This window comes from Vanessa tameamea, chromosome 9, assembly GCF_037043105.1.
Source record: "Vanessa tameamea isolate UH-Manoa-2023 chromosome 9, ilVanTame1 primary haplotype, whole genome shotgun sequence".
Lineage (NCBI taxonomy): Eukaryota > Metazoa > Arthropoda > Insecta > Lepidoptera > Nymphalidae > Vanessa > Vanessa tameamea.
Window position 1 is genome coordinate 7,729,877 of NC_087317.1, and position 25,766 is coordinate 7,755,642.

The 25,766-nt window shown below is 32.2% G+C and overlaps 1 protein-coding gene across 3 annotated transcripts in view; it reads left to right on the forward strand.

Annotated features, from left to right (window-relative positions):
• Nucleotides 1-9,031: 9,031 nt before the first annotated feature.
• The window catches only part of LOC113395147 (inactive rhomboid protein 1), a 140,192-nt gene continuing 123,457 nt past the window's right edge, over nt 9,032-25,766 (forward strand). Inside the window, exon 1 of one of the 3 annotated variants that reach the window (XM_064215876.1) lies at nt 9,032-10,149. In XM_064215876.1, coding sequence (XP_064071946.1) covers nt 9,647-10,149 — 503 coding nt within the window. In that variant the 5' untranslated portion in view covers nt 9,032-9,646. Of the gene's footprint in view, nt 10,150-11,061; nt 11,265-25,766 lie in introns of those variants that run through there. The other 2 variants (XM_064215875.1, XM_026632704.2) reach the window with 2 other exon arrangements.

The following is a 25,766-nucleotide window of genomic DNA, read 5'->3' on the forward strand; positions in this document are numbered from 1 at the left end:
ACTATATTAAGTCTTCTTGATTAGGAGTGGAATTGGCAGAACATTCACGCCCTATCCCTAAATACATATTTGATAATATGTAAATGATGGTATCATCAATGCGTCATGAAAATATATGATTTTTTATATAAATAATAAAGATTAATTTTATTTTGAAAGATTTTTTGAGTATATTCAAAAAATATTCTTGTTATATATATGTTGTCCGAAGATATGAATCTTGCGAAATCCCCAACACAGTCCGTATGAAATTATTTTTGTACATTAAAAACCTTTTAATGTTCTTTGTCAGCTAAGCTCGTAGTAAATCTAGCAAATGGGGTTTCTCCATTCAATTGGGGTAAATGTCAGTATAATAACACGAGTAGGTACTGGGAGCGTGCGTGATTGAACCAAACCCTGTTAGGGTTTTACAAGCCCCGGGGGATGTTCCATTTGGCATTGATTCTCTACCAAAAATGTATCATTATAAGAAGGATTATACCTAAGCCGGCCTAATATTTTACCCTTTCCTTTTTGTGTATAATATATCTGACCATAATATTTTAATCAAATAAATTTTAAACCGTAAATAGTTCTGAAACGTAATACAAATATAACATGAAAAATATATTTAACAGTTTTTTTAAATGTTATTATAAAGTTTAAAAACATCCTTTAATATCTATGGATTTTTTTTTATATAACTTGTAATTTGTAAATAAAATATGATAGATTATTTAACTATTTGATACAATCTGTATGAAGATCAATAAATACTCAGCCGTCGTCATTATTATTTTTTATTAAATAAAGCTTTTGTGTAAAGTTTATCGCTTAATGGCAAAAGTAAATATTATTTTAACACTATACTGTGTAACTTGACACATACTATTTACTTACTCCAACTGAACGGGAGATTGATTCATTTATCACAGCTAAACATACGTTTTGGAAATAATAAAATTTTATCATGAATGTTGGATGTACGCATAAAAACAGTTTTTCTGAATCTTAATCTGTTGTGGGTTGTGGGTTGTGGGGTATTTTCATAAGAATTGATTGATAGAATAGACTTAAAAAATGAATGCTAATGAAACGAGTCAACATGAATGTTTAACACGCGCTCTCTTTTTATCTCCAGTGTGGGCGGTCCCATTAGACTGGAGATAAAAAGATATATATATTCAATAAAAAAATCGGGTATCTATGAAAACATCGAGCAACATTCAAACAGAACAGGTGAATTCCTTCTTTTTCGTAGTTGGCTAAATTTTTTAACAATACAAATAATTATGCTCAAATTAAAAATTTTGAAAAAGTTAAGATATTTGCGTGTGGAATATATATATATATATTTAAATTGTTTGTAGAATTTTTAATTGTAATTGAATACAAATAATGTGTACACTTTCCTTCTATCAATAAAATTATATTATATGTAAATTTGTAAGGTTAAATTTGAGAAAAAATATTCAAAGAATTTTTTTACATGCACACTTTTATTTTTTGGCAAAACTGTTGTTTAAAATACAATAGTTCTTTACAATTTATTCTAAGATAAATTAGATAGCAACAAATAATCAACAATACTTATAGCTATTTCATGCACCCTCAGCTAATTCTATTTTTTATGCTACGGTTTATTTCAGCTCAGTACGAGCTAAACCGAGGTAGGAGAATAACCTCAAAATAACAAAACGTTTATTCTGTATCGGTATTATTGATTTAAAAAAACCAATTTTTTCAGCCATCTGTTTTAGGTATATATTTGAATTCACCAAAAATAGGCAATGTTAAAACTTCACTTACCAACATAGAGAGACAAGGACTCAAAGCCGATATTGTGTGCAGACCTACCGGCATACTGAAATTATCTGTGATATCAACAAAACGTTTCTATTAAATAATCTGTACATCTTTTGAAAGAGATTTACAACCACAAGATATATGATATCTTTAATTTCAGGACCCAATACGAAATATCACAGTTCATTGACCGCGTTCTGAGGGTAACGAATAACATATGCAGGTTTCTGCGTAATATTTTTCGTACAGTTGGCTTATCGTGATGTAATTTTCCGCTACTAATTGCTTCTTTAAAAATTTCCTTTTTTACTTTCGTACTATGTGACATGAGCTTACTTACTCGATAGTAGATTAAGTCTTGTACATGATCAACAATTGATTGAAAAATATAGCCAGTCATGTACATTTGTCCTCATTCAGCAACTTTATTTCCCCTTAAAGCATATAAATTTACAAATTAGTAAAACAAATGAAAATATAATAATATATGTTTAACAAAGATTTTAATGAAGGTATGCATGTAATTAATTAATCTACTTCCATACTTCGTTTTCACATCTCTAACGTGCTGGTCTCAAGCCACCAGCGTTCTGCATAAAATAATAAAAAGTTTATTGTAAATAAACAGTCACGTTCGAATCATCTTGCAATTATTACCTTAAGTTCAGCTACCACCAGTTCTGAATGTTGATTTAACCGCAGAAAACGTTTACGAAACTCAATACTTACGCTTTATTAAATCATGTTTTTAATATTTACAATTACATTTTGTATATGCATGTTAACAACAACATGCATTTCTTTGCATGGATTTTTCTTTGAGTTTTCTTTTGGCCACAATTAGGCATACGTAATGGCAACTAGTGATTCAGCCTAAAATGTCTGGAAGATGCGTATATTCAGTGTTGCCTTGGAGAAATTCAGATTGTAATGCTTAGAAAACACGGAGGCTGGAAAAACAATTCACAACCGCGCTGTACGCAAGGGCAATAAAAAAAATACGTTCCAGTGATATCTTAATAAAAAGTTGAAGGAGTGTTTAGTCTAGTCAAAGGGATTCGGATTGATCTGACATCATATATGATATACATTGCTAAAGTTTAACTGAGTCATCCCACAAGTGACTTCAACATTCCATATATATGCCCGAGCTTGATATAAAATGTAAAACTGTTCAGGTGTGAAGTACCTCTTCACCTTCTTTAGGATGTCAAGTTTTTTAGCAGCGGTTTTTTCTTTGGTTTTGATTGACTTCTAAATCAAAGTTGATGGTTACTTTTGTCTGTATGTATATGTTACTAGTGACTAGTTTATAAAGCTGCAGATCTCGAAGTACTCGGTTCATATCTTTGGTCATTCAAATAAAATTTTATTGAGTTTGTCTGTAAGTATCAGTCCGCACAGTCTCTCTCCGTTCGTGTCCGTAATTATAAAAACTAGAGAACTATTTTAGCAAGTATGTGTACGAAAGAATAAATTTTAATCTTGTGCCTGTCTGTAGTTGCACTGGCTCACTCAATGTACAAACTGAAATACAATAATACGATGTATTGCTGTTTGGCAGTAGCATAAGTTTTTTTCTAATAAATGTTGTTTCGTTTGATAACTTTAAAGACTTTATATAGAGGATGTATATTTTTGTGCCACATTCAATTTAATTATAAATCCTACTAAGAGTATTAAAAAATTTTTTTTTTTAAATTATGTTTTTCATACTAACGCAACTCTCTTTGAAAACATTTTTTTGTGAATGTCTACAAAGCAGACAAAGGTACAAGTTTATCTAAATTTCAAGTCTATAGTATTTATAGGTAACTAACCTTTAGAGTGCTTATTGTGTCCCCGTACTTGGGAGTAATCTTTCATTATCATTTTATTTTGAAAATACTTAAAAGTTTTTATGAAACATCTCTCTGAAGTTACATTTTTATTTTGATGATAAATTTATGTAGTTACATTTCTGTCGATTTAAAAAAATCATAATAAACATAACATCATTTATGATCCGCCGAATTACTGTTTGTATAAAAACGAAAGAACATTTATTATTTAAATTTGACGCGTCAGTTAGCCAATGTAATTACAGGTACAAGCGTTATATCATCTTAATTGCTATGGTTGGCAGCGTATTGGCATTAGTGCGACGTATTTCTTATAATGTCTGTCTTTTAGCAGGGGAGCCATTATCCAATATAAGACACATGTTCCGTCTGCCTGTTTAAATAAATAAAAAATAGATTGCTATAGAAAGACTGCTAAATTTAAACGCACACAAGTAAAGATCCATTTTTTTTATGGAAGGTAGAGGATTACCCTCTGGTGATATACCAGACGTAATATTTGCCAGGTATGTTCCGTGTTCTCGTAGGCTATTTACTGAGATGTTATTTACGCAATCGAAATCTCTTTGCTTCTAATGTTAAAAGTAAAAAAAGTTATTAATTCTACAACCTCAATGTCATCATCCTACACAACGCATATCAATACGATTTTCGACGAGTGGACTATTGACACAATATATAAATGTGATCGAAGAAATTTATTCAATAAATTAATTTAAAAAAAATAAATTATTGACAGTCGCTCCTTAATATATTCTTTATTATGTAATGTATATTCGTAAAAATATAAGATTGTAGAAATTGTCTCGAATGTACTATAAGTACTAGGACACGCTTAAAGTAGTTTAGAATGATACCCGACTACGCAGGGTTAATAATTATTTTGTACTTTTAGAACAATATTACAGAAAACATTCACAATTATGCAATTACAGAATTGAAAAAATCGTTGAGGACCGTTTATGTGTTAAAAACGATTTTATAAAAGTAATTACTTACTTAGATGATAACACGCTTTGATTCTTGGAATGAGCGATGGCGTCTAGGCCGTTTCAAAGAGAAATATGAAAAATTGTACTTTAAATATAACTATTAGATGCGGCGCTTTGCGGTATCTGTGACGAAAATACATGACTAATATTCCTATGTTTAGGTCAGGTATTCTGTTCTATCTAACTACTAGATAACTGTAACCCAAGGTAGACATGCTCTGGAACTACTTCGTTAAGAACTCGTTTCTGGATCGACTTGTTTGTTGGTTTTTTTTTCATTTTTTTTATTATTTTTTATTTTATTTTTATCCCAAATTCATTCGTCATCATCAAGTTCACCATCAGATCAAATCGAGCAGAACAATTAGTCAGGCTGCTCAACATACGCTGAAAGTCTTGCACGGCTTCTGCGACGATGATGATATCGTCTGCAAATTTCAAGCGTGAAAGGTATTCGTCATTTATGTTCATGCCCTGCTCTTCTCAATGCAGCGTCTTGAACATATCCTGCAATGCATTAGTGAGCAATTTGGGATATGACACCTCCTTGTCTCAACCCTCAATACATCTGGATAGGTTCCGACTGCTGATTTTGGACTTTGACGGTTATAACAGTTGCGTCTTTCAGGCCTTTTAGCACTTGGATCCGTCGTCAATCGATTTCACATCGTTGTAAGGAATTTAGAACAGATTTGGTTTCAATAGAATTAAGAGCCTACTCATATTCCATATCCGCTGTCTTCTGTATAATCTGTGGCGCTGTGAGAATGCGGCTTATTGTCCCGTATCCTTCGAGACCCGGCCTGTTCCGGGCTTTGAAACTCGTCAAGTCTAAGCGTGAGACGATTTATGATGAGTCTGGAAAATAGCTTGTAGACATGGCTCAACAATTGCCTGTTGATGTTGTTGTTCCCGGTTTTTCAAAAAGGTTTTGTCTCCTTTTTTGAAGAACAACGACAACACTCGTGGTCCATACCTTCATTCTTAAATCAACATATTTTAAATGATAACTATTCTGTATTTAAGGTTTTTATTAGCACTTCTCAATTATCACTTCATCCGTTTAAATGTAAATTTCAAAGGTGGTAATTTCCTATTTTTTTTTTAAATTTATAACTTAACATCTGCTGTGGATTTAGCTCCTTTAAATTGTACTCATTAAATTTCCAATCTAATTTTATAAACGCGAAATAATGTTTGTTTGTCTTAACTGATTGAACGATGATAATGAATTGAATTGTCACACATGTCCGACTTCCCCCCTCTAAAACGCACGCGAAGCCGCAGGCAGAAACACTTAAGTTATATTAGAGCTCAGCGTAAGGGACGGATTAGCTAGTAAGCTGTTAGTAAAACAAAAATACTTAGAATAACTAACACCTAGTGCTGAAAAATACAACTGAAACTGATGTCCATGTTTCCGGGATTAAAAGGTAGTATGTCTGTTATTTCATGTTAAAACGAATTTATACACTAAATCTGATTAACGTTACGGATTAACGTGCGTATTTTGGTTTAGAATGAATGATGTCATATTTTTTATACATAACAAAAAATTTATGTAGATACCTATCAAAATTCAGAGACATACAACGAATGTTATATTTTTGGGGTATGGTTAGGCATTTCGTTGAATTTTATTTTAATCCGATCAGTCAGTTTAGCGTGAAGAGTGAATCGCAAAATCAGGCATCATTGAAATGAATACTCTGTGTTATTTAATTGTATATGACATCTGCATACAGAATTTTATAATTTAAATATTATTTATATTTCGCTCGACATAGTAAATAAGAAATTACGCTATAGATCTATATACATTAACAGCGTGTCAATTTCCCAACGTTTGGCTCAGGCTTCCTCTCCCTATGGAGAAGGATTGGAGCATATTCCATCACGCTGCTTCAATGCAGGTTGGTGGATACACATGTGGTAGAATTTCGTTGAAATTAAACACACACAGGTTTTCTCATGATGTTTTCCTTCACCGCCGAGCACGAGATAATTTATAAACACAAATTAAGCAAATGAAAATGCAGTGGTGCTTGCCTGGGTTTGAACTCAAAATCACCGGTTAAGATGCACGCGTACTAACCACTGGGACATCTCGGCTCTATATATTTCATATTATATTTCGCGTGAATATTTTAATGAAATAAAGTTTATGATACATACCAACCGCTGGGTTACTGAAAGAAAGATAGACTGACAAAGGTACTGACGCATTTCTAATATAAGTTGCGGTAGGAATTAGTAAGTGTGGAAGGTTTCCAAGTGTTCTTTTGCAAGAATACTATAGAAACACTGCGTACACGCAGTCATGTTCTGCTTAATATATTCAACCAGCCGACAGTCGGTTACTTCCTACAATTAATTGCTGACGTCATATCTAAGAACCAAAGACATATTTACCAGGGCCGGACCGTGAGTTTATGGGGCCCTAGGCTAATACTACTTAGGGACTTAGGGACCCACCTAATTACTCAATGTATAGAAAAAAATGAGACCATAAAATATTTGATTTATATTATAATATATTATACATTAGTGTTATACAACCGTAGAGAAATTTACAAATTATAAAGCAACCTTTCTGCATTTGGAGAATTCCTTTGGAGAATTCTTTAATTTGCTCCTCTCATTCTAGGTTCTTAGTGAAATCTACATTTATGGACAAAACGGATAAACGGTTAAGTCGTGAATTTGACATCGTCGTTCTATATTTATTCTCTACTAGCTGTGCCCGCGACTTCGTGCGCTTTTGAATGTAAGTTATTTGGACATTGCAGCGTGACTTTATTTTTATTTTATATATCATTCTAAAATAAAAGTAGCTTAAGTTACTCCTTATTACATCAGTTATTTGCCAGTGAAAGTCCCGTCAAAATCAGTCCAGCCGTTCCAGAGATTAACCGGAACAAATAGACAGACATACAGACAGACAAAAATTGTAAAAAATGTTATTTTGGTATATGTACCATGTATATACATGCATTTAGTAAAAAGCGGTTATTTTAATATTACAAACAGATACTCCAATTTTATTATATGTAATATATATATGCCACCCTGGAAAAGGAGCTCTGGGCTTCACAGCTTGTGATTGGTAAGGTTAAATATATTTTTAAGATTATATAGCAGTTCGGGAATACGTCAACAAGCTTCTTTTCATAAATAAACTTTTCACGTCATGACAAAAACAGAGGCTATCTTCCTTACTGAAGAAACGAGAAAATTTTTCATGACGTTTTCTTTCATAGGATTTTCGAACATCAGATTTAATTAAATTCCATTGTTTTAACTGCGATGTGTTTCACTGAGACTTAAACAAAAAAATAGAACAATTTTAGCTTACGACTATTTAACTTCCTTAATTACATTTGAATAAATCGCAGCTCTAATCGATCGAGATCATAACAAATAAGTAATTCTTAAGTCACTTTAGTCATCTGAATCAGTCTCAGTCAACATTTTTTCTATCTTAGCTGTTCTGTAATTTTTGTTAGTACTTGCTTTCTGGTTTTCTTTGTTAGTACTTTCAAGTACTTTTCCACATTACTTTTTCTTTACCACTTTCTACTATTTTTCCAATTTCTTTTCTTTTCTATCTTATTTTCTCTTCTAACGGCTTCTGCTTTCTCTTCTTTAATTTTAACTTTTTCATTTTCCTGAGCTTTTCATTCGGCTGATGTTAGTACAAAGGCGTCTTCTCCGTATTTTTTTCCCCTCCCTTTTCTTTGTTGGGTTTTAAGTAGCACCAAAATATCTTGTATTTTAATTATAGTATTGTCTTCCATATGACAAAGATTTATTGAATGGGTTTGATTAATCGCAGTATTCGCAGGACTGCAAACCATACGATCTGTTTAATTTAATTAAATTATGGATTCTTTCGCATTATCGTCTATTTTTAACTTTGACTTGACTTAGCTGGGGGCCCCTTGAATCCACGGGGCCCGGGGCTGAAGCCCAGAGAGTCATGTGGTAGATTCGAGTCTGATATTTACCAATCAATTAGCAAAAAAGGCACAGAGCTCTTTAGTTGATTGAATGGGGGTTTTCATACACTGTCTATATTATTGAGATGTTTTATTAGAGAATAAGATAGTATAGTTATGGGGTGCTGAATTAATATGCCCACGTACGTAATTTCTAGCTGTTAGGCAATTTATTATAAAGAAATCAGTTTTTTGAGTTTTATAAAAACATATAAATTTATTAACGAGTTGCTATAAAAGTTGAATTGCTTTAACAAGACCGAGACATATTCATATATGTATATCTACTCAATGCATATTTGATATATTATAGTAGTATTCCTAGTTTTTCTAATGGTGAACAGTGAATACAGTCGCAGGTTGGCGGCACGGCGCAGTTCGCGCAGCCGCGGCGTCGATACGCGCACCGGTCTGACGTCGCCGCGGGCTGTGGACACGCGCACTCGCGTCCTTGCTGCTGTCGTTCGGTCACAGAGCGCTTCGGGACGCATGTTCTTCGTCCTCTTAGTGACATTACTGACGACCTCTATATCTGTGACGTGATATCTTGATTAATTGTTTTGTCTTTTGTGAAATGGACATATATCAATAAACAGTTTTGTGTTAAAAAAGGAGTTCCAAATGTAAATCTAGTGAAAACAAACATCGTAAAGTGATATTAGCGCAGGCGCGCTTCTCGCGGACATGACGAAAGCGGCCATCTTGCTCGAGGACGCAGTTTCGCCTCGCCCAAGTGTACGAATTTAAACGAAACATCGCCAACAGGATATTTCAGAAAGGAAGATGCGTCGCGGCACCTCCTTAGCGGTGGGAGCTCCCTGAGGCCGCACCGCTTCGCCGCTATCGATCCGGCGGGGCGCGATGGCGCTCTCGGAGTGAATGCGGATATCGGGTCTGTGTCGCAGTTTCTGCGTGCTAGTGGAGCGCCAGTTAAGTGAGCGTGCTAAAGAGGTCACCCGGTATGTGAAACATCGCGATATCTACAGAAGGGCGCGCGGGCGGCGGCGGGTCCGGTTGACCGCGCGCCATGGGCGAGGAGTACGCGCGCTCCCCTTGCGAGCGCTTCCCGGCTGTGGGCGCGTTCAGCGTGGCGCCGCCGGAAAGGCTCAGCCCGCCGCCGCCCGCGCCAATACCGGATCGGTTTTCGGCGTCGCCGCGGCGGGTGCGTCGGAGTGCAGAAGTCGAGCGTGCACGAAGACCTCGATATGTGCCACCTGCAGCACACGTACCCGTCGAACGGTACGTGCCGCGACCTCCGGTCCCAGTGCGTCCACCACCACCAGTGTACTGTGGATTGGCGTGCAGGCCTCCTCCACCAGCATCACGCAAATGTTGCGGACCCGCGTGCCGCGAGGATATAGCTGGTTCGCCACCTCCTCGTTACGTGGATTATGTTGGAGCCGCGGCCGCGCGCCGTCTCGCTTGCACGCCACCGCCTCCGCCACCTCCAGCTCTCCAGCTACCCTGCGAGCAACAAGAACCACCGTGTTGTGTGCAAGCTCGTCGTCGACCCCAGCCTCCACATGATTGGTAAGTAAATAGTAGATATTTGTGATTCTTATTGCACAATTATAGCCTTATTTTAACTTTATTTCATTAATAATACGGTAAATTAAAAGGCTACACTCAAATGATCTCGAAAAATGTATTGTATATCAAATCAAAACAACTTAAGTAAAACATAATCGCTTATAAACATTTCAGTGTTTAATGAAAACATGTTGTTGCCTTGATATGGTTGAGATAAAAGGGTTTAACGACGTGATGCCTGCCAAAAGGCGAGTATTGTAATTGCCTAATATTTCGTGGGTGGAATTGATAACGTTTGATTGATGACGGGATGGCATTTGGGTTAACGATGGTTACGTCGTAGTAGGATTTAAAAAATCTTTTAGTATGAAAATTTGTTGGGCGACAAACATTAGAAACGTACACATAATATTTGTTATTCAATCTTAAACCGAAGTGAAAAATTTCAAAAATATTCTAACGTTTTAATTAAAAAGTAATAAAACCTTTTTGTCCTATAAGGTTTAATCCAAGAATCCCTAATATTCTACAATAAACAACAAAAAACAAATATCTGAAAACATAGTATCATAATATTATGACATACATGCCGTTTTTTGTCTAAGGGGTTCTCTTCGCACGTGACATTGGCGAAATAATCTGTGTCCCCTCGCCCCAATAAAAAATAAAAGGCACAATTTGAAAAAAGGGTTATCTTCTATTTCATATGCTATGCTATCAGCTGTAGATACAGACTTACTATAAAATATAGAGAAAATATATGTCCTAAGTATAATAAATACAACAAGAAAAATTAGATTATTAATTATGTTTTGGTCCGAGTAACGATTATTATTTGTAGAGGTTTATTTTTATCACTAGCCCATCACTCTTATCACAAGTATTATTAAACGAAGATAAGCGTCGGGTGTGTCAGTTACGTTTTGAGTGTAACTAACGTAGTTTAAATCCATTAAAAAATGCTAAAAAGTGACTAGTGAGTTAACGTTGTTCATACATACGTGTAATTTTTAAATATATGTGATCGATAATACTGGAATATACTCGTGATGCGCGTTTTTATCTCTTCAGTGCGAAAAACGAAGTAGACTCATAAACTAGGTTATGTCTGAAAAGTAAGTTTATAATTTATGTATTTAAAATAACCTAAAAAAGTACAAGTTCGAATACGAATAAAATCATCACATGTATGTATATCTATCTAGGAATGCTAGATAGCATTCCTAGATAGATAGACATACATTTTTGAATGTTTTGAGTTTTATAAAATGAAAATCATACGTGTATTGACTTTATGTGTCTTCTTAAGCAATGTTGTCAAAACATTCTTTTAAAATTTTCAAGTTGTGAGACAGTTTAGAAGTTTTATTTTAAGTTTGAATAAGTTATTTTTAAAGTTCCAAGACAGAATAATTTATAAAGAGTTTGTACACATTCTCTGTGGTTGTCAGTCTAACTTCTGTAAAAAAAGGTAATCGTGGTAATCTTATAACATAATATATGAAATGTGAGCATTATATACTTTTTTTAAAACATTTTTATTTCAATAGAGGTACTATATAAGTATAAGGTTCAATTGCTAGATATTGCCAGCTCTTTTTAATGTATGATTATTATTACATTATTATTATATTTTTAAGGACGCAACAAAAAGTACTAGCATCTAACATAAATTATTTACTATTCAAATATATCGATGAACTTAAATTGAATCAGTAAATAATACTTCTAATACAAAAATGTTACGTGAATTCTTTTTTATATATTAGACGTGTAATAAAGAAAATCAACGTATGGCTCACTACATTACCTAAATGTATAAATGTTTATTTTACGCAGAACTTTTACATACAAAATAATTTAATGATTACATACAATACAGACAAATTTGTGGCTATTAATCATGACATATGTGTGGGATAAAAATGAATAATTTGAGCAGTATTGGGAATCGTAATTATAGTTTTTAAATTACACTTTTGTAGCTTTCCGATATTTTATTGCACTAATAAGTATATAGTTAGGTGTTCTATTAACTCAAACCTTAGTATTATTGTAAAATTCTAAAGGTAACACATAAAAATTTAGATAGAAATTTAGTATGAAACATGATATTAAGGAATGGATTTGTACTGACTACATAAGATCAAAAGAAAAAAGAGAGCACGGAAGGAAATAATATGTAAATAGTTATAAAAGCTTTCTATTTTCGTACTTGTTACAAGTTTGTTACACAATATGTTACAGCCTTTTCTTCGAAGGAATTATGAACCTAACGATGTATAATTCTAGAATTCATCTATTCAACAAACTAGTTACTACTTCATAATATTATATGAAACTTTTTAACACTATATTTTTATATATAATTTGTATACTCAGTATTTAATATACAAGCTCTATATAAAAAAAAACAACAAGTAACCGCAATTGGTTAGTCGTAAAATGTAAGAGAAATAACTCTAAGTAAGGAAGCAAGGTGCGTGATTTATTGATAGCGTTAGTGAAAAAGTAGTCGAAGCAAAACAAGCGAATAAGGAAGATAAATGAATTACTTTCATAAAGCCTATTGTACGCAGTCTAGGTATTAAGGCGGCTTTTAGTTTCGGTCAATTACCTTACAGGTTGATTCGGGATGTATAACTCAGTAAAAACTGTCTGAAATAACATATTACAATGTGTGTATGCTGTTTGTTTCAAATGACGAGGATACCCTGAACGTTTCTATTAATGGCGGCTAATTTCAACGAATCATTGCCAATAGCACGTGGGATATTATAACACTATTTTCTCTCTCTCATAATTCGGTACGACGGGAGTTCAACTCGACATACGGAGAGAGTTCACGTGCAGGACTGAGATCCATACGTGCTTTCCGAGCCATGGAGATTTGTCTATCCCAGGAATGCGTTTTTTATTTCCCGGCATTCCAAATCATTATTTTAAAGGAAATTCTAGGAAGGCATTAAAATTTGAGTCCTGTCAATTTTTAAAATTCGGACCTCTCTTGACTTACCCAGGACCGTATTTGTTAGCCGCTATGCCAACGAGGCAATCAAACAATTATTGTTTATTTCCATCATTGGCAACTGGTTATAGTCAAAGCTATCTGGTTTGGCTCTGTTTGAGACTAATGTTTGAAATTGCCATACGGGTGTTTGTCGTGGTCGCGGTGTTTTTATTTGAGTTTCGTGTTTCAGACATCTGGTATAGAATATAGTCTTTACTAATGTCTTTAATTATTTATAATTTGTAATGAACATTTAATAATAATATACATTATAGTGAGTTAATTAAAGTGAATTCTTTCGTCAACGTCATCGTGTAAAAACTGATGTTGTTTTGATATATTTTTAATTGTATGGATAGAGCGATGCGATGTAGGTGCGGAAGGTGGCTGGCATAAAGTGGATGGGAAAGGCCGAAGACTGGGCTCAATGGCGTGCTTTTGGGAGGCCTATGTCCAGCAGTAGACTGATATAGGCTGATTATGATGACAATAATGATAGTATTATTTGTTTTGTAAGCTTTCATTATTCTAAATTTGTAGAATACAAGCCATACTGTAAACAAGTTTATATTCTGTAATGTAGAACTTCACTTGATTGTGTACATTTCTTAAATATGTTCCCTTGCTATGCTATATTTACTTTATCAAGTTTTAGAATTGTCCTTTTAAAATAAAAAAGGTGCGTGTACTTAGGTACGCGCGTGAGAAGTCATACTTTGGCGTAATTAAAAATAGTTTATACACTACAATAAAATAATTGTAATGTACTTATGAACAAAATATATTTATTATAAATATGATACATGTAATTTCTTCTATTTTTATCACAATATATACATTTCATGACCTTCATCGCGTAATATTTCCATATCACTATTGTTGTTATTTCGAGTGACTTGACATTCAATTGGCGTTTTAACGAGCAAGTTGTTGTGTGCGCGAATCATAAAAGTGAAATCATATTTTCAAAAGAAGTAGATATAACATTATAATGATCTTTGATAATTCAATCACAGTACTACCATCGAGCTTTCGTTTAGGATAATATTACATGTACTTCTAGGTACGCTCGACAGCGTAATTGATTTAAATGAAACTCAGCAGTTAATTGTTCAATTAATCTCAGTAAGAATCTCCAGATTATGGGCAGTATTATTTTACGTCACTATAATAACGTTTCAAACACATTTTATCTACTTAATTTTATTCTTCAAAACTAAAGACAAAGAAACAGCTCGTTAAATATATATATATATATATAATTAGTTTTTGATATATTATGTACAAATGAGCATGTTGTTTTTTAAATAATATTTTTTTTATTACATTGATTTAATTTTATGTATAGCAAATAAAATTTATGTTCATTATTTTTTTTTATTTGCAGGCAGATACGCAATCCTGGCTTAAATGAAAAATAATTTAAATTAATTTAAATTGCCACTGATATATAGTTTCTGTTAATCATTACTTGGGTCACTTGCTTTCCTTATGGTGTTGATTTTCGAATATCTTCTTATTACTTATGTAATATAAAGGAACGTATTTGTGATATTTCTAGCTTTTAATTCCAGTGGGAAGTATCCTACACAAATCCTCATTACACTTCCGTTCAGTCTCTCGAGGGTCGTGTTTTCAAAAATACGTTCTTAATGGATGCTTATACAGCATGTGAAATTTACTTGTAAAGTATCAAACATAAGTATAACTTGTTACATCACAGAACCTATAACTGAGTGATATTGCAATATAATTTTGCCCAGTAGTCGAAATCCTAATAATTTCTTGTACCATCGTATTGGAAATTTGAGGAAAGCAATTATGAATGTTTTGAATATTTCTTTTTGTAATCTTCCATTTTTTTTATAACACTTAAGCTTGTCAATAGAATTCAAACAAAAAAAGAAAATCGGTTGTTACAGAACAGAGAAGACAAAGGTACTGAACTGTTTTATTTATGTATATATAGGTTCTATTACCTATTCTATAACCTGTAAATATACATGGACACGGTGATTGACAAGAAACGTAGTGTTATCGAAATATAATAAAATACTAAGTGAAATTTTAAGCCAAGGGTTTATTTTTAGAGGTTATATTTACAAAAAAACTTATTAATGCAATGTAACACGTTAATAATTATCAGATATGGTTCAGGCGCCAACCACGAACATTCTGACTTAGGAATCCAGAAATCTTCAACTGCCTCCAAAAACTGTACAAATATTCATTTTAAGAAGTGGATATACGTTGTTGACCTTGCTCGATTAGGCGTTACCAAAAAATGTTATAGGACGACTGACGTGTCGCATTTGCGTGATTGAAAAAATACTTAAAAATAAATAAATTGCAAAATTAGTACGGAGGTTCCCTCAACGTTCTGTTACTTAATTCAAAGGTAAATAAAAAAAAATCTCGTGAAAATATATAGATCAGCTAACCACTTCATACGGGTAAAATTAAGTTTCATTTTAATATATCTAAATAAAGAAAAATATTGTAACACAAAAAATCTCAAGCTAACTTCGCAGAACATCTCACGTATGGAACAACAACTTTTAACTTTAAAAAAAAGTTGTACATTGTGACAAACAAAACAATTTAAATTTATGAGTGTGTAAGAAAACGGCAAAATACTTATAATATAATGTATTTTTATTTTAAAGAACCATTATGGTACGATGTGTAACATGAAATTTACTTATTTATTGTCATATTATTTAAATCATTAAGACTAAATGTAGTGCAGTATATTTGAAGGCTTTGTACTTCTAAAACCTATTTAATATCTGGTTTATTCTTTTAGTAATACATATAATAATATTTGGATTAAATTGAGGTAATTTATATTGATTTAAATGACTCGTACAATAATGCTTACTTTAATTTGTAGAGCCCTCGGGACGAGTTGCAGGTCACTTCTACGAGTGTACTTAGAGATTAATTGAATGAGATTAAGAGAGATTAGGACCTCGAAATTGAACAAAGGTCGTTGCTTAGTAACATAATTTGAACAAGCTTAAGTTTATTTTAAACTAGCTGTTGCCTTACGATTTGTGAATCGTTGTCATTACAAAAATATGTCAACTGAATACGTATTCACAACGGTTTCAGTACTTAGTACTTCAGTACGTACTGAAGTACTAAGTACTGAAACCGTTGTGTAATTTTAAAGACCTAAGCATATATAGGGACAGACAGCGGTAAGCGACTTTGTTTTATATTATGTAATGATTATTCTCTAAATAAATATATAATTTATAATTAAAATAGCATATTTGCTCTGAAGGCAAATATTTTATGGAAAAAATAAAAAAGTGAACTATGACTAATAAGAAGATTGGACATAGATATAAAATCTATGTCCAATCTTCTTATTCTTAAATCTTCGCTAAACTTTAAATTTATAAAAAAAATAAATTGAAAAGTTAATTAGAAAAGTGTATGAGACAGAACGTTTATAATAACATTTAATATAAATTGGTATTGTGAAATAGTAAATGTACCAAAAAATACAATAACAAAAACTTGAAAGAAAAATTTAATCAGTGTTCTTTTAGGATCGTCCTCTGTCAGCGAACATCAGAAAAGGTCAAAAGGGTTGAACGAGGCCCTTTTCGTTCATTTTATAAGACATTGTGTAAGTAGATTGTGTCGCAGATAAACCTTTACTTAGACTTCTAGGAAGATGCGATGCAATTAACTATTTATTATTCTCGATTGCAATTTATTATTAAATTAGGTTACGCAAATATAGCCCATTTATATTAAGAAAGTTTAAGAAGGAATTAACAAAAAATAATATATTTTTAACCAAATACATGCATGCAACCTAAATTTATTTATCTACACAGTTAGAAGTCTCATATTTTGAGGTACACCGTAGTAAATACATTTAATGTTATCCCAGCAGTATGTAATTTAGAAATCTTGCCAGAAGCGAACTCATTCGATGCGCTGCAGTATCGAGGTGGCTTCATTAGGATGCAGTAGGCATCATTATACTGTACTCTAATATTGCTGACCATCACTGCGTGCCCCTTTTGTAAAGTTGCTCCGACAATTGCGATTTTTAAAAGTTTGACAATATGTCTGAAATAACGTTATTTTAAATTCGATATCGCAATTTTGAAATAAATGCACGATTGTGATTAGACACGGACTAGTCTGATACGTCTTTTTGATATTGGTCCTTTTCCCGTTCCATCTCGTAATCTCTGAGGTTATCTGTATCAACATGACCCAGATATTTATAATTGCGATTCTTTCTACTTTTCCATTGTAGTTTACTAATGGAAAAATATTTTGGTAAATGTTCCATTTCGACAATGACATTTTCTTCGTACCTGTTGGTCTAAGAACTATAAATATAATTTAAGATGAGTGGAAATTGTGGAGTTGTGTAAAAATACTAGATAAACCTTGTTAAATAATAAATAACTACGTGTCCTATAGAAATATACCTAAGTGTGTGTGTGTTTGTGTGTGTGTTTTGTTATTTGATATATGATATATTTAAATTCTATTTATTGTTCTTATATAACTTCAAAATTTATAACAAAGAAGATTATTTCTTTGTTCGATTTTATATTCGATTGATAAATCAAATGAATGAGAATGCAGAGTTCATTTAAAATGTACTCGTACGTTTAACTTCTTTGTGCAATACATTTTATTAAATTTGAGAGATGTTGGTATAACTCTTTTCATTCGATTCATTACAAGTATGATCTCGCAATCTAGTGATTGTTTTTTGAACAATTATGTATAGTCAATTGTTTAATGGTTGTTTTAAGACTTCTTTAATTAACTCTTAATTAATTAAAAGCAACTTTTCTACTAAACTAGTTTTACTGAAGTAAATCGTAATAAACAGGATGAGTGAACATCAATTTTGAATTCTCTAACGAGATAAATTAAATGCGTTTTTAAAGATACTTTACCGAACCATTAAAAACTTGAAAAAAAAAAAATTAACAAATAATTCAGAATAACATTATTTTGTACATATACAAAGCTTTGATTTAGTAGTCATTGATTTTCATACATTCAACTATATAATATGATCATGATATCTGTAGGATTAAAGGACTTACTTGGGCTGATTGGGCTTTGTGTAAGCCCGTCTGAGTAGATATCATCCACTCGTGTGATATGCTATCACCAAAGAGCAATACTCAGTATTGTTGTGATCCAGTTTGAACCCACTCACCCTTCAAGCTCACTAGTAAGTACAGGCACAAGGGGCATAATATCTTAGCTTCCAAAGTTGCGCACTGGTGTGATGTAAGAAATTGTTATTATTTCTTACAGCGCCAATGTCGATTTATTATAGGTAGAAATTACGTACCGAGTTGGTTTAACCTTGTCAAATGACTAATCAAGAGTACTGTTTTGTGTGTTAATCTTTACGTATACCTACCCGTTTCCCCTCAAAACCTAGGTTAGCACTAGAATAAAACGACTATAATTATAGAAGCTTTAAAGGTTACACTTAAATCAAAAGGTCAAAAGTTGTTCAAGTCTTTGAAACTTAAACCACTTCACGTTAATTTAATGTTTTATTTAATTATTTAAATGAGGTACATATTGTTATTCTCTATAGATATATTTTAATTCACTAAAGTGTATTGCTACCCTTTTATTGAGTACATCGTTTTAGTTTTGCTTTATAAAAGGTGATTTAATTATAGAAAGGGGTTTTATATCAACTTGGTTGCCTACATATCTACTAATAGAGCATGGAAGACTAATAATATACATACTGTTTGATTATCAACAACGCTTGCCTTTATTTTATTTATTAGAGTGGAGTATGTAAGCTGCATGAGAAAAGGAGTAAGGGAGGAATAAGGAGGTTGGTAAGTGGTCACCACTGGTCTAAGACAATGGTACTTAAAGAAATATTAACTATTCCTTATATCGACAATGTGCGACCAACCTTGGTAACTAAGAATTTATGTTCCTTGTGCCTGTCAACCTTCAAACCGGAATACAACAATACTTATCAGTGGTGTTTAGCGGTAGAATAAATTGTGAGTGGGTAGTATCTAATCAGACGGTATGGCACAAAGGCTTACCAAATATACCCCTAATATTGCTATTTTTAACATTATACATACATAAGCAGCCTGTAAATTTCCCAATGCTGGGCTAAGGCCTCCTCTCCCTTTGAGGAGCACAGGTTTGGAGCATATTTCACTAGGCTGCTCCAATGCGGGTTGCTATTTGCTTCTTTGGAATTTAAAGAGAAATTCGAGATCTTTTATGAGTTTTCATCGTAAATCACAGTAACTCATGTGTTGTTAGTGAAATTTGTGTTCGAAGGTTAAATACACTTCAAAAAAAAATGCGTCGTTATAATCTAAAGTACGGTTAAAATACTTTCGTGATATTTTAATTTCCGTAACTGCACAGAAAGTCTTTGGTAGCAAAAGAGTAAAAGAACCAACGCTTATCCTGACTTTGATGTCTGTGTTCGACATTTGTTTGGAATAAAAATTAGTATAAAATAACGAAGCACATTTTCTGAGAAAGCATACTTTGTAACTAGAGAAAAATGTTCTTATTTTTCTTTAGTATTAGTTTCAGTTCTTTTGCCTGATTCTTGCCAGTCGTAACTTTTTCATTTATGTTAAGGATAAGTCTACGGCTTCACTGGTGATTTATATGGTGTTTTATTTATGTGTTACCCCTGCCGGTTTGATTTTTTTAAGTGTTTTTTAAAATAAGTGTATTAAAAGATAAAATCCATCCACCACCACACACGCAGAGAGGAGACCTTAGCCCCGAAGTGGGACTTTATCCAAAAATGTTTAGAATGAGATCGTTCTTATAACGATATGACCTTTTCTTTCGTAAATAACAATCAAATTTTTAAAATTTATGACTGTATTTTTTTCTATGCTGAAGGACAAATGCATTAATATTGCAAGAATGGCATTAGTTAACATTAGTTATGTAACTGGTATATAATATCATACTGAGACTTGACTTTTTAATGAGACCTATTCTAGTAGCTTATTGAGAAGCTATCAGTTTGGTAATATAATTATAAAACGGCTAGTTGTGTATTCATGAAAACAGCGATTGTTGATCGACTCTTAGTTTATGCATAATTTTATTGAATCACTGTTTAGTGACAATTTAACGGAAAAATGGAACAAAACTGTATAGCTGTTAAAATGACAATAAATTTGTGGGATTTAAATTTATTTTATAAGTTATGTATACGTTTTGTATCGAATTAAAAACGTTTAATTAATACGTGTATAATATAATCTCGTTTGAAGGTTATTTCTTTACCATCGCTCCTTAACATTTCTCGTAATCAACATTTACCTAGAACGGGATATCGGTACGAATAAAAAAGGTCGTTCAATTGATTAATTTTCCACTTCAGAAACTTGAACAATTCAGTTTTAATTGTGATTTCATTTGGATTCGTTCATGTTTTGTTTATTCGTTTTATATTGAGATTTTTTTATTGTGTACCAATTTAATGAATACAGATTTTAGCTAAATTTGTAAGGAATATTCGTTATTATTATTATTTAGGTAATAATGTAACTGTAATGGACAAATGGATATCTTCCAGGATAAATTTCAGCGTCAGCGAACTGTAAAATATAGCATTCAAATAAATGTGTAATTTCATATTTCGATGGGTCGGCAATATGTCTCGAAAGGAGGGATCAGGTGCCGGCCCAATGGCTTTACATGGTTTTTGAGGTACGGCAGTGTATCACTGCCAACCCCCATCCTCTGGCTATAACTTTTTATTAGCGAGATCTAGGATTCGACTCCCGAGGTCTCGGGGTCCGTACACAAACAACTTGGCTACTGGATCTATGAGGCAGATTGTTTAATTATTTAATGGAATGATTCTCATTCTTAAAATATAAGGATGTACATGTTTTTACTCGCCTTCGCTTTTAAGACGCTTCCTTATATTTATAAGGAAGAAGAATCTTCGTATGGCAACATACACTAAGAATACATAATATCACACTAGCTGTTGCCCGCGGCTTTGCCCGCGTATACTAAGAATATATTTACAAATTAACTTAAAATATTACGTTAATGTAATACCTCTTTGTATACCACATTGGTGTGTATTTCAGCCCTTAGGGTAGAATATCCAGAAAGACTTCAAAAATGACGGACTTCCAGATTAACCTGTATAAAAAATGTCAACCCCTATTAAACCCCTTAGAGGTATAATATCTAGAAACACTTAAATACGTATTTAATCATTTTTAATCTGTTTTTCAAAAATAAAGTTTCATATTTTTAACTTAAAAAATTACGGACTTCCATACGAACGTTCAACCCCTATTTCATCCCTTTAGGGGTAGAATACCCAAAATTCCCTCCTTAGTGGGTGTCATGATATGTTAGTTTATAAGCGTACAGCCTAAAATATAAGCTTTATGCTTCTAGTTCTAAAAATTCTAAACATGACAATACTTTCAACAACTTACAACCTTTCATCCTCCTTTTCAACCCTTTACAGCACTTTTTTCCAAATAAAAAGTAGCCTATGTCCTTTCTCAGGCTCTAGACTATTTGTGTACTATATTTCATTTAAATCGGTCCAATAGTTTTGGCGTGAAAGCGAGACAGACAGACAGACAGAGTTACTTTCGCATTTATAATATTAGTATGGAAGTATGGATAGTATGGATAATGTGTACTCTGTAGTTAACTGTATAAAATAAAAAGTTGGGCGTATATTTACTTACGCTTTGTCCTACGATTTTATTTTTGAGTCTGATTGACAAGAAAAGTGACAACTTGCACTTAGGACATACATTACATAAAAATAATTATTTTTTAGCTTTTAGTACATTACCCCCTTATTATATTTCTTTTTAATAAAACCGTTAAAATTGACACATTTTTTTATCTATTTTTTTATTAATAATGAATTTCAATACAATTTCGACACATAGGCGACAGCTATTATATTATATTATCAGTCATCATTGGATATTACACTAACGTGATACTTTGAACGCGATCATTTTAATATTGAACTTTTGATGAGTGGTATCTTCTAGAAAGGTTTTCTAAATTGAATTTAAAATTTACTCTAACCATTTTCCCCTTAAATGTCCTTAATGCAATATATTTATATAGTAAAATGGACTTACCTTCTGTCAGTTGTCATTACGTAGGTTCGTACAAGTACTTTGTCAATGGTTGGGTTGGCGTGTAAAAATTTATAGGTTTAATGGACATCAAAAGCGAGTGCCGGTTTTACTTTTTGCGCATGCGTAGAATTGCAAATGAATACATCGAATTTCTATATATTTCAACTTCATACTTATAATTAATTATAAATATTCCTCATTTCAATGAGGGTTTTAAAGTTTTTAACATACAATATAATTATAAATACACTAACCTAACCTACAGTGTTTAGTTCAGGGTGTTTATAATTAAATTCAAATAAGTCTCTTATATTTAAAATAATATGAGCTGTCCATAATTTTTCAACAGTTTACATAGTTATATATCTGTCTATATTTATATAGTTAATATAAATATAACCAAATTATAAATATTGTAATTGTAGAGTAATATATAAACTAACGTACATTACGTATATATTGACAGCTTTAGAAGTTCATAGTTTGGTACAGAGTATATTTTACTGTGTTTATGGTAGTAAATAATATGAAAGATATTTCATAGTTATCGAAGATAAATGTTGTACGCAAGACATCGTGAAAGGGAAATAGGCAGTTCCAATTTGGTTAACGGTTGATTCATTTCAATTTGTATTCAATGTTCCCATTATATATATCGGTGGCACATTTTCGGTTTCGGTTGCATACATTATATTTCTATCAGCCAAATTGACAATTAAAACCTAACGAAAAATTTTAAATGTATACGAGTATGTTATTACTTTTGTAAGAATTTATGGTATATTTTAAGGATATTTCTACTTGAAGTTTATTCTCAATGGCATGGTTAATAAGGTTACTCTAATATAGTTTCTATTTTTTATATATATTGGTTTATATTCTTGCTTTTAAATGAATTGTTTCGTAGTTTTTATTACAAAATCTCGGAGTTTACATATATCGTTTTGTTAATAATTTAGTTATAAATATAAAAATATTGTTTGTAACAACCTTACTAACAAACATCACATAGCGGGTTAATACTTTCTTATCAATTTCTCTATTGTATTATCAGTAATTTGTTATGGCATTCGAAAGGAGAAGAAAACATACAATCGATATGAAGTTTTTTACATAAGTGAGCTTTTACAAATTGGGATGACCTCTTGAATTAGGGAGCGTTAACAAAAATTGAATTTAGAGCAATTTTTAAACATTACAGAAATATGTGTGTGGAAAATATAAAATAATTTTGAAATGATAAAATTTTGTTAGTCCGGTTAGTCGTCTGTAGCCGCGCGAAATTTTCTTAGAATGCGTTTATATGTATGTAGTATGTATATTGTTTTTTCTGCTCGTACTCTTTAGCCTTAATGCCTAAATTATTTAGGTTATTACACTCATCAACATAAAAAAATAGAATGCTTTTCTGTTGCGGGTTAATGTGAAATAATTTAACTTCTCGTTGTTTTACAATATATTCGTATTCTGCGATAAAAAAAATATATATGGTGTAAAAAATTAATTTTTCTTTGAAAATTCAGATACAAATGCATATTTACCAACCCGCAACGCATTGAACTGCAAATTTTATATATCAAAAGGCAATTGGGACGTCCGAAGTGAAAGAAACATATTAAAAAAAAGAAATATATAGTATAAAAATTGTGAATATTATATCTCAATTTAGAATCGTAAACAACAGACTAGAGACGATAAGAAGTACAGTTCCAGTCTAAATGCAACGCTAATGACGTTAGTAGCGAGTTCTAATGACCTATACGAGTTTTCTTGTTTGGAGTAATATTCTTTAATAAGATGTTTGCCTCTTAATGCTTTAAAATATCGTGTAAGTCATTCTTGCTAACTTGCATATTATTCTTGCTATCGTTGTGAATATTGAAATAGATGGCGGAAGTTTGAAGACAAACTAAGAACACTGAATAATAAGAACCTGTGCTTACTGAAACTAAAGCGATTATATTAAGTAAAATACTATCTTCTTCAAAGTTCGCTGCAATAATACGGAATTTTCGCCTCTGTAATACGTTTTAATATAACTGCAACTTATATATATTGTGATTGTTGTGATACAACTGACTTTTCAGAAAATACTACATTAATTGATTTCAAAATAATTTCATCAAATTCATCATCGTTTTTAGACGTGGAGTCAACGGAGCCTGGAGGCCCCGGGGCCACAAAGGAGTGGAGTTCCTAATTATTTATTATTGGACAAATTGTACACAGTACTTAATAGTATTATTATAATTTGTCTATATCTAGATATCTAAACGTATATTGCATAAAAAATTGTCAACTCGTCGGAATCTCTATTGTCGCTTACACGGTGAGCTGGTGAAAATCCGATTTCTTCTTAAAAAAAAAATCAAAATGGCTGCCTCACTATCATAGACGCGATGCTCTGCTAGAATGCCAGTAACATACACTTACACTCATACTCTGGACATAGACACGCAGTCATACATGATATATTTAACACCCAACTCATTGACTCTATTGCTGACAGGAAGTTAATTTTTCGCTCAGGGAATTGAGATTGCAATTCGATGGGAAAATGCTATTAGAATCCTTGCCACTATTCAACGCGGTCATGATTTGTAAAATAGCTATATTTGTTTTTGTTTTTATTACATACTTTTTCAAGTGCCCACTGCAAATATTTCTTATATAAATACATGTTTGAATTAATTCTACGTTTGATATTTATTAAAAATATTTTTTTAATATGAATAGAATATTATTCTAATTTCAATTGATGAAAAATGAATTAAAAATAAATAATAATTTACGTATACGTTCATTTAATTAAATTAACTATTAAGTACATGATTATATCTAAACTTTTTTCAGGTTTAAAAAATTGTATTAATAAAAGAAAAAACAAAACAGTTCATTCACAGACGTTCCTGTAATATGTAAGTATATTTAAGATTGTAATTATTTCCCTCAGGAACTCTGCATCGATTTCGTCGATGTGAATGAACGCTGACCTTTCAAAAACATAAGAATTTCTGAAATAACGAACTTTATTTTGAAGGGAATAAGAACTAATAAATTTTCATCTCGGTGAGTGGGGTACGAATTCAGAGCGCTAGTCGACCCAGTTGCCCGCTGCAACCTCAATGTGCCGTTACAACCTACCTTATTTAATCAGGACTTTGGTGCAATAATCTAAAGATCAGCAATGCTCATTATTAATAAAAGTAAGTACTGCCTTAATTTATTATTTTATTTATTTATTTATATAGACAATTTGATCCCAGGTGAATTTGGTAACCTTAGCTCTCAGGTAAAGTTTATATAACTTTTTACACCGTAGCCAGCAACTATAGAATTTAACATGTTGTTCCTTGCCCAGACATTAGTCAGTGTTATTACAAAATTACGTTGGAACACTCGCCTTCTAATCTTACCTCGCGCTAGAATATTGCACGCCTTATTATCCAATC